This window comes from Haliotis asinina, chromosome 1, assembly GCF_037392515.1.
Source record: "Haliotis asinina isolate JCU_RB_2024 chromosome 1, JCU_Hal_asi_v2, whole genome shotgun sequence".
NCBI lineage: Eukaryota > Metazoa > Mollusca > Gastropoda > Lepetellida > Haliotidae > Haliotis > Haliotis asinina.
In genome coordinates this window covers 22858434-22869603 of record NC_090280.1, presented here as the reverse complement: position 1 = coordinate 22869603, position 11170 = coordinate 22858434, and the positions used below count along the sequence as shown (strand labels likewise).

Below are 11170 nucleotides of genomic sequence, written 5' to 3'. Positions count from 1 at the left end.
GCGTAAATGCGTAGGGCGTAGGACGTAGGACGTAGGACGTAGGACGTAACCATATCGTACCGTAGAGTAAGAACCTAGCCGATTTCAACAACTTCATCTGATAAAAATGCATGTCTGATAACATCACATAGATTGCAATACGTACTCAGTATATGCAACCATGACAAACGTGAACACGACCTTTCAGTGACCGGAGAAGATACAACATAAGTACTAACATACCTCACATACACAAGAACGTCCTTGAAAAGTTCACGTCCACAGTTGACGGTGAGAGTCAGAACCAAAGTTCACAGATATTGTCACAAACATCGGAAGAAACTTACAGATGATTCTTGAGGTATGCCGAGGTTGACTTGATCTTGAACGTTGATTCACTCACTTGATTGTTGGGTCCAGAAGGAGTTGATTTGTTGGTAAACGGCTGACATCTTGATGATGTCCGGATTGTAACGGCTTCTGCGTCTGGTCTCCTTCTATTGTTATCCATGATGACGATCGAGGTGACGCTGTCTTTGTCGTCCCTCATGTCAACCAGCTACCGGTGCTTCACTGCGAAGTGGACAGGTAGGACGTAAACCCACAGATCGTAACTGGGGGGTTCCTGTGGTGTTGGTGCCCGGGGCAGTGGTTTGTGGGATCCTCCGGTGGCTGGTCCGTTCCACCCGGTTCTGTGGTGGAGTCAGGGGGTCGTCTGTGGATGGGTCGTCTGGGTCCTGCGTCCGTTGTTGCCACGTGTGTGGGTTGGTGAGCCGCCATGGTCACTACTGGCCCTCCGCCGCCCATCAAGAACGAGCTGAAGTTTCAACTCGCTCAGCAGAGGCGCCAGTGGCACAACCAACCCACACAACACATGGGACCCTCTGAGTGAATAAACAAGGAGTTTATTGCGCCACAGTCACAGGATGATTTGTGACTGTGGTCGTCCCTGTTTTATACCCTTTCCCAGTTGTCATAGCTAATCGGGTTTACTGATAATATTGCTGATAAGTTGTTGTATCTCAATCCTATTGCCTAATTCGAGTACCGATAACGTACCTACTGCGAAGTTGAGTTACTCTATCTGTCAGAATTACATAAAGATTTTCATAACGTATTTGACCACAACGGCGTTGACAAGCGAAAGACACGATGCATCTGCTGACACATACAAGATATTTGTCGTGGACATTCGATATCAGTGTGACCACGAGTGAAGTACACGATAAATTGGATTAGCCTACCTCTATCTGTTGACACTTACAAGATCCTGGTCTTGGACCTTCGTTATCAGTGTGACCCTTGGCAGACTGAAGATGTGGCACGTGTAGCATTTCGATATTTCAATAAAATATTCTGTCATAGAATCTTTATAAAATATTGTGCATTTCCACCATGTTAATACATGTATAAGTGTATCCGAATCGATTAGTCTTGCATCTTTCAATGCCTCTCTCTGGAAAATACGCTTAACGCGATTCAGCCAGTAGTTGTTTGGTAACTATCATACGTAATCAACAAAACGGTTTGGAGTATTAAGATATAGCTCTAATGTTGTTAAGCGCGGTGTTAAAAACAACAGTCCGAATCCACTTGTCTTGTTGCTGTAATCCCAAGCGCCAGTCAGGGTAACAAAAACTTGCATACCTAACGTCATTTGCGACGCACCTTGGGATCAACTGGTAGGACAGTCAGGCTCCTTGACATGGTTAACACATGTCATCGTACCCCAAACTGCGTAAATGTATGCTTATGATGTTGATCACTGGATTGTCTGGCCCAGACTCGATTATTTACAGATCTCCGCCATATAGCTCGAATGTTGTTGAGCGCGGTGTTAAAAACAACAGTCTGAATCCACCTGTCTTGTTACAATAATCCCAAGCGCCAGTCAGGGTAACAACAACTAGCATATCTAACGTCATTTTTGCGACGCACCTTGGGATCAATCCAGCAACCCATCTCTCTCCGGGCAAATGATTTATTCATCTGACCAAGGGGAAAGTAGTTGTGTAGTGCATTAATCAACACATCGGTTAGGAGTATTAGCAGCTCGCTAGCGCTTATTTAATTGACAATAAAGGTGAATACTTCATTAATAAAAGTGTCAGAGCATTTAGTTCATTCAGTTTATTATGTCTCAGTGAATTCATATTCTAAAATGTTTTTCACAGACAGGCCAACCACACATTTAGTAAAACCATGTTTATTGGCATTGGTGTTAAGATCTCGGATCATTTGTTATATTTTTTTTCACAGAGAGGCCAACCACACCTACTATCTCCGGACCTGCCTCACTTGTATCAGGTGAGTATGTCACCCTCACATGCTCCTCCTCCTCCCGGAGTCTACCCCCGGACCATCCCCCACTGACCATGACCTACATCTGGAGGAGGGACATAGCCCTGCTAGAATCTGGTGATGAGTCTCCTACAGTTGGAGATGACCTGACAATACCCCACGTCAGCAGAGAGAACCAGGGAGACACCTACAGTTGCCAGACTGTGGAGGAGGGGCTGGAGTCTGACTGGAGTCCCGGACATGTACTGAATGTCCTCTGTGAGTAAGAACGTACCCTTGTTTACGGTACAGGAACCTCACATATCTATGCAACTTAGTATGAAACTTACATAGAACCGTTATGTCCTGAATCATTATTATGATAGTATCTTTGTGGTTCGGATGGGACTTAATGACAGCAACATAATAATGTGTCAATATATATATATAGCTCCAAACTCCACACCATGTTTACTCATAGCGCTAACAAAAAGGCATTACTGGCGTCCGTTGATTTAGAACTTTCGGAAGAGAACACAGCCAGAATCTGTGGTGAGGGTTTTCAGCTCCAAAGGCAAGCGGTGTCGGGTGTTATGTCCAATATACACGAACACTTTAAAATTATGTCATGTCATTGTTGCTCACCTGGACATATGTTTTGAATGAGCAAAATCGGGCATGGACCACTCAGCACAAATACAAAAGATCAACACAAAACTAACAATACATAACATGTACTGAATCAGATTGAATCGGGTTACGGAAAGCGCCAATTTATGTTCCTCGGGTTCGCAATTCTATCGTCAAACATGCAGATTTCAGAGAATGTAAATGTACGGTGACGGACAAAGGTCAAAAGAAGGTTATGTAAAACATCAGGAAAATACGGAAGACAGGAGACTCAATACCAACCACGGGGCTAAATGTTCACGGCATTTCAAGCAAGCATTGCTGAATGGTGGGCGTTCACTAAACGAAGGGGGTTTTAACTGGTTACCTTATTTATAGACCACTGCTATATAGCTGGAATATTGCTGAGTGCGGCGTAACACTCAACCCAATCACTCACTCACTCATGGGGCTTTTGTCCTCAAAACGCTTCTTTTTAAAATAGTGACAACATTGGGTTTACACTTAAGAATATGGTGAAATGCATGAAACGCTGACAATGTCTGATACAAGCACTGATAATTAGAGATATAATCGTAAGGGCATCAGATGAGATATACAGGAACGTCAAGATAATACATGAATCGAATTGTCAACGTTGGTCACGCGGAGCATACCGATGACAATATTGGACGTGTACACACAAAATACAGGTGATCGGAGAATCCAGCTGTTAACAAAATCTCAGCTGAGCGGCTGCCCAGCTCGTACAAAGAAAACATTGGACGTTCCCGCCGAGCGGGAAACTCCCGCTCGCGGTCGACCATCCAGTCGGAATACCTGACGGATACGTACACGTATGACTTATAGGAACAAAAACAGAATATGCGTAATGTGTCGTCGTTTGCATTTGAATGTAATGATTCGTGACAACAGTAAGATCTTTGAAACTGGGAGTCTTATATTGGTGAGCCTTGACTCGACAAGGCTAGCAGATGTAGATGTGATCAGCCCTAAAAGTAGAATTGGCATGAGAAAAAAAACCCCCTCTAAACCCAAAGTTGATGAAAAATCAATTCAAGTGAAATTGATATATGCTGGTATTGGTATGATAGAAAAAATATCAAGTTAACAAATTGTTATTTCTCATCTCACATGCTTTGCAGATGGACCTGACCAGATACAGTTTGATGGCACAAGGGACAATCTGGAGGTAGAAGAAGGGAAACCTGTAACAGTGAGATGTTCCGTTGACTGTAACCCTGCCTGCACTGTAACCTGGTGGGACACATCCAGACAGATGGCGATTACAGGACACAGGAAGGCTGTGTTGTCTATACCAGCTGTAGATATGTCTGTATCTGGACAGTACATGTGTCACGTCAACAACAGCCATGGGAATGCATCACGCAGCCTGACACTAGAGGTCTTCAGTAAGGCCTCCACAGATTCCGGAAACATATTTCGTCGCAGAATATGTAAAATTCAAGATTACATTTGAATCAGTTATATAATGACTTTTAAGTTTTTACTCCCTTCAAATTTCTCAAAACACACAGACATTCTGAACAGGTATTATACAAACTAGCAATATGGCTCAGGAGGTCAATCTTGACTATTAATGTGATGATATGACTGACTGAGTGACTGACTGAGTGAGTGCCTGACTGGCTCACTGACTGGCTCACTGGCTGGTTGAGTGTAAAAACGATGAAGTTCTTAGAATGGTTCTGCTGTTTAATATAATATAATACCTGTGAAGATAGCTTTGGCATCAGCAGTGAAAATGGAACGATTGTCGGGAATTCTAGAGGCGACAGTCTTGGATGCAATGACAGTAGCACTGGCAACATGACCATTATTATTGGATCCGTGTGTGAAAATGGATTGATTGGTGTTGTATCGAGAACGCAACTGGTTATATTGCAGTTGGAAAGTGTCATTTTACATGAACATCGGAAGGGTCAACCCGGTTGACATGCCATGAACCTAATTAAAATCTTCTTAAGAGGGGTGATGTTTCTGGGTTATAAGTGATATAAAACTCCACTCATTTACTCACTCACATCATGTACCTTAAATAAAGCAACATATCTTTTATCTTATTTTTTTCTGAAAAGTAAACAGGATTATACAATGTTAAACTGAATATTGTCCATATTAAATGTTTCAGCACGTGAGCTTAATGAATCTGGTGTCGTCAACATCGTCCCAGTGACTGCTGTCTCCTCCATCCTGATCGTGGTCATCGCCGTTGTCGTCATAGTTGTTGTTTGTAGAAACCAGAGACGTGGAGGTAATACTGTGTGATGTGACAGTGAATGACTAGAACTCGAGAGTGACGTGAAGTGGTCTCTCTCACAAACACTTCCTTTGCACTTTGGTTCAGTAATTACGTATACCGATCTCACTTAATAGCGTGTTGAGTGTGTGCGTGTGCGTGTGCGTGTGCGTGTGCGTGTGCGTGTGCGTGTGCGTGTGCGTGTGCGTGTGCGTGTGCGTGTGCGTGTGTATGTGTACGTGTTGAGTGCATCGTCACTAGAGAGGGTAGTGGGAGAGGGTAGTGGGGAGCGGGGAAAAGGGCACGTCAGATATTTACCAGAGTAGTACTTTAAAACGTTTTACCCAACAACTCATATACATATATACACCTATAGAAATGTTAAGCAATAGTAATAAGTATTGATTTCATGCCTCTTCTTTGTCTGCAGAAGATACAACAATACTTTGGTATGTCGCGTCTGATGTCTATTGCCACACATACTCAGTAAAGAGTTAGCTAATAATTATTTCACTTCATACTGACATGTGATACATTTTCGACGAAATGATCATTTTGTCCTACCTATATTAACTGATTCTCTCCAGGTGTGATTTGTAACGTGTCTGTGGTGTATCTTGACTAAATGTAAAAGTGTCCTTGATGGTGACAATTGGTATTCATCAAGGAAGAAGGCCATGTCTGTTGTGGGGAGATGGAATTTGAGCCAGGCCTTTAAGGAAGAGTTTGACAGAGAGGATAGATTATAAGAGAAGGCGGTGAAAGTATACTGAACTACTTTAAAAACGCATCACTGGGATAAGACCTTGAATCTCCGTGATAAACGAAGAAAAGAACTTGTCCTTGTTGAAACCGAAGTCGTCAAACAAGATTGAAACACGAGTAAAATCAAAATTAGTCATTCTCAGTTTAGTGCAAACATGAATTAGCGATAACGTTGAAGGGGGTCACATTTATTTCCAAACGCGCTCAAAAGTTTCACAGTCAGTGTCAGTAACGGGTATGGCCATCATTTGCATCATCCTGCTGGAAAATGTGAAGTCGTTGATCTGCCTTCCTGTTGGGAAAAGGAACGACTCTTGTTCTCAGTACGTATTCATTTGAGCTGTAACTCGACCACGACAGACGTGCACGTGTGTCCTGCCATCACTACACTCGCTACAAATCATTACGCCTCCATCATCCCTGCTGAACTCAACAATGGGCGTTACGCTGTCCACGTCGCCCTTGTATATGCATGACTGAGATGAGATCAGGACTCGTCAGTAAAGAGAATACTTATGCGCACACAGTCCCAGCTGACGTAATCACAATCGTACCGTCTGGAGACTGACGATATCCCTTCTTCCGTGAATGGTAATGTCTCTTCTGGAGATTGACTTGAACCTGTTCCTTAGAAAAGAGTGAAGACAATGCGGCGATCTCGAGCTGGACACATGGTTGTCAGGATGTGCTCGATCACGTGTGGTGCCAAAGTCAACAATTTGGTGCAGTTCACAATTTCGGTGTGATTTTGGTGCACAGTTGACTGATCTGACAATGTGTCGTGAAAACGTCACGTTTTATGCACGTTTACGCGATTTGCAGGTGAAAAGGTGATTTCCAACAAATGGTGGGTCACTTGACCATACAGGAATGCACGCATTTCTTGGTGTGCATCAAGTTCATCTGTGAAAGTCAGATTACATCAAGGACAGATTCTGTTCGTTTTGCCTCCTCCATAATGAATGATAATAATATGATACGCGCGTTTCTAAAGTGGTTCAGTATGGAACCTTCAAGTTGATGCTTGAAGAGGATATAAATCAACAGTGTGCACAAATTTACATGTTTAATGGACTTCAGTTTCCAAGTGTTTGCTTCAAGACACTGGTGTTAATCAGCTGACATTTGTTCTACAAACATGTCGTTCTACAAATAGCAAGATATTTATTTCCACTTCAAAGATGTATAATTATACAGGACATTCGTTTATCTTCTATTTTTCATCTAACATTGTATATATGTCATTATTTACACAAAAGGATTTGTTTCAGGTAGAGGATGCACATATTATCGGTGAGTAAGGCTAAATGTGTAAACAGGTGACTTAAATTTTTGTAGTAGCTGCTAATTGTCAAGGGTATTGTGGAAACACTTAATCAGAAATACAGTGATTTGATTAGCTATACTTCACTTATTAGTAGCAGTATATGTGGAGCATAAGCCCAAACAGAATTAATGGCACATCGCTAATGAGCTGTTGGTGTCAAAATGATTTCGTTCTTTCAGGTAAATGTTAGAAGAGCGTGAAATACCGATAAGGCAGAACTTGCTTACCCATTTTGTGAACACATTCATGCATATAACTGTAACAGCAATTTTTGTTCCTTGCAAGATTCTGTGTCTGAGGAAAGCTGATTGTTTTTTGTAAATATTCTTGATTCCAACCACTTTCTACATTTCCTTCCACCAGCGTTGTCACATACACCCGTGACGCAAACACAGACGGAGGCTACGAGGAGATAGTAGGTTGGTGCAGGACGTCACTGTTGTACGCCACGTCAGTTAAATCTGATGACGTTAAAGAGGTCATACGAATTGTTAAAGGGGTAGTGTTATGTAGAATGTCTGAAAAACAGTCCTGGACTTGTTGCAAGCTGTCGACATTCAAAACTATGGATCTTTAACATTTTAAAATCCGTGACAACTGTTAGCACTGATTGACCTTCTACTGAAACTCATACCGTATGATGTACAGTTTCCCTTAAACTCTTAAACTTCTAAATGGAGAAAAAATGGTAACATCAGTGTGCAAGAAATAAATATATACTTTAAGTTTGTATGCATAATTGTTCCCACACACTTTAAACTTTCAGAGAGAGGATGTGCTCGTCATCGGTGAGTATGTTCATCAATCTTCAAGTAAGATGAATAAATATTTCATCACCACATTGGTGTAATTACCCGTGGTAAAGTGATTTTCATCAACCCATACTTGTCGTAAAAGGTGATGAACGGGATCGATGCTTATGTTGTTGAACACTGGATTATCTGGTCCAGAACCATTTATTTACAGACCGTCGACATATACCTGTGATATTGCTGAGTGCGGCGTTAAACAACAAACCAACCAGACAGAACTATACACGACTTGGAGCGCGATATGAACTGAGAATGTGTCACAGCTTAATAATTTCCTCTCATTATGCTCACGTTCAATGTTCACTTTTACCAGTCTGGTGTCGTATCACAGGGAAGACGAAAACGATGGGAGCTACCAGGAAATAGAAGGTTGGTGTCTGAAGGTTAACAACTAGCGTGATTTGTAAGGATTGTGAAACTCGAACTGCCGTATAGGGTACTGATATGTCAAGTAAACGTAGCTCGAACTGTCTAGTGTCTGAAGCCTGGAACGGGAGTCGTGTCTCAAACCAACCAAGGAGACCAAAACCCCCGATTATTTAGTCTGAAATAGCCATAATAGAATAGTTAAAGCATTGTAAATAGACTCGGATATTCTAGATGTGCGAGTAGTTATGACATTTCTCAGTGTTCATAAAGCACTACTAGATATTGGTGATAGGCCGTGTTAGGGAAAAGGATCCACTAGTCTGGAGAGCTGTAATGGTCATCCCGGTGAATGATTCTTCCTTATTCATCGCTTACTTACTTTATCACGTTATAGTTCTTGTAGAGGAAGATACTAGTTTGTCAGTTGACATTATTTATGTCATCAAGTTAATCAGTGCTGTAACAGGAACTAGAAAGTACACCATGATGAAATACGTCGCTGCATTGTCACTTGAATTATCACACTTAATACAGATATGTGTCATCTTTGTCTTATATCAGAAGGTGATGCTAACGTAGACGACCTCGTCCCCATCGTAGCTGTCTACTCCGTTATGCTGACTGCTGTGGCAGTTGTGGTGGCAGCAGTCACTGTTCTTGTCTGCAAGGACGTGAAAGGTACAAAGAGTGCATGAACATTTTTGCAGGCAGTGTAACTTTCAATCCACCTCCAATCCCCAACACACCACAACCAACAAAAAATTACCCCACCGTGCAGGGCCTGGTCAGAACCTGTCTTCAACAACATATATATCATCTATATGCAGCATATATGAAACAAGCGTAGTCTAGCTGGGATATTGTTGAATGCAGCGTCGAACAGTATACGGGCATATCCATATTTTGTTCCCATTTTAGTTTGTGAAGTTTGTTTTGATTCTTTTATTGAGTAATGGAGCGGTCGGTAGGCCAGTGGAAAAGGTGTTCACGCCACAGACACAGGTTGGATTCCCAATATGGGTATAGCCATATTTATGGTGTTCTGGTTTTGGTGATGTTGATGGACTATTCTGAGAGCGACTAATTCTTTACTGTTACTCAGTGTTGGATGAATCGATCCGTTTAGAAATGTACAAGTTTGTGTTTTGTTTTACTTGCAGAGAACCAGGACAACAGGTACACGTTTTCATGTTTTTATCTTAAGTGCTGGAGTCAGTCATCGTAATAACTAGTGAACAAATCTTGATATAAACGGTTGCTGTCTTCTGTGTCAAACACCATTTACTCAACGTACCATTAGAAATCTTAGACTATAAGCCGGCATTGATTACCTGTGGAAATGACAGAGAAAGTAGCAATTGTACCTATGTAACTGATGCACAATTTGCTAAAAAAAAGTGTTGGAAATCTATGATCATAGTTGAAGTGGTTTATAGGAGTTGATTTCCTCTACACACCGCTTGAAAGAAAAATACATGCACCTATGGGCAAGTGCAATATAAGTGTAATGTTGTGATTACAGATGTGGTGAATATCTCACTGTGATGGCAGAGAGATTATCCCATGACTTCAGTCATGTACCTCGTGCTTCCAACAACGATGTCTTGCCCCTATACGGTTATGAACGACTCCTGCGGGATCAGTTCCCCATCTACACGTCTCTCCACCCTTCATCTTCCTCAACAAATGACCTCGGTACCAGGTGAAGCCCAAACTGATGGTAGAGTTCCACATCTGGACGTGTCTCCACTTTTCAACAGAGCCGATGCATTTTAACATCTCAACAAGCTAACGTTTCAGCTGTCAAAACAAGAGTACTTGATTTACTAATCACCCAACAACAGGAAATGTTTTCCACGATGCCATTTTTAACAGAGGATTGTACTGGTATCGATCTAGGAGCTTAACTAATGTATATCAAAGTATATTAACAACACTGATTTAGCATAAACATTTTTATTCAATTAATAAAGTTAAAACCTTTTATTTTCGTTTCATGAAACTTATGTTATATTTCATCAACAGCGATAATGTGAAAACACAATTTTTCAATCAATATAGCTTTAACCTGTTTTATCAGAAACATTTAACTCTTATGCTTTCTCAGCACACCGATCAACATTTTATTACTCATCCGTTGTAGATATCACTGTTAGATAATTTTAGAAAGTTATTACACATTGTGTAATAACATCACGTGATGGCGTACGTATGACGTCAAAGTGTTTTATTGTTATGACGTCAAAATGCTAATACCTCGGTCACAATAGCATAAGACCTTGCTTGACTCTCGGAAAGCTTAGTGTCATCACACTAGTGGAATTCCCAGGAAAGAAGTACTTTGCTCGATATTATTTTGGTAATGCTGGGTGGGTAATTAATAAAATACGGGAGTGTGTCCCGTGTAACACCATATTTATGAAATTGGTGAATGGTATCGGTATCTAACGAGCGAAAGCTATTTAGATACCAAACCATTCACTCGTTTGATAAACATGGTATTACACGGGACATAGTTTAGGTTTCTCTATATATCAAACACTACACACACAATAGGATTGCACATGGTAATTTGCACATGAGCTAAATGGATGGGCTTGTCGACTAAGGCTCCACAATTTCTTAATTCCATAAGTCATCAATAACGGATCGGTTTCCGATTGTGATCTTTTGATTGTCAGCACCTCAAATAAAACTCTACATAAGTATAATACCCATTTGCAACATACATGCACACGCGCACGTGGA

The 11170-nt window shown here is 41.3% G+C and overlaps 1 protein-coding gene across 1 annotated transcript; it reads left to right on the top strand.

The window, feature by feature from the left end:
• Positions 1-491: 491 nt before the first annotated feature.
• Positions 492-10128, top strand: LOC137260766 (nectin-4-like). Its single transcript, XM_067798367.1, has 11 exons — positions 492-567; positions 2239-2538; positions 4035-4301; positions 5042-5172; positions 6947-6960; positions 7605-7660; positions 8008-8029; positions 8367-8422; positions 8984-9100; positions 9583-9598; positions 9945-10128. Exons 1-11 carry the CDS (start codon positions 492-494, stop codon positions 10126-10128), a joined length of 1239 nt encoding a protein of 412 aa, XP_067654468.1.
• Positions 10129-11170: the final 1042 nt, after the last annotated feature.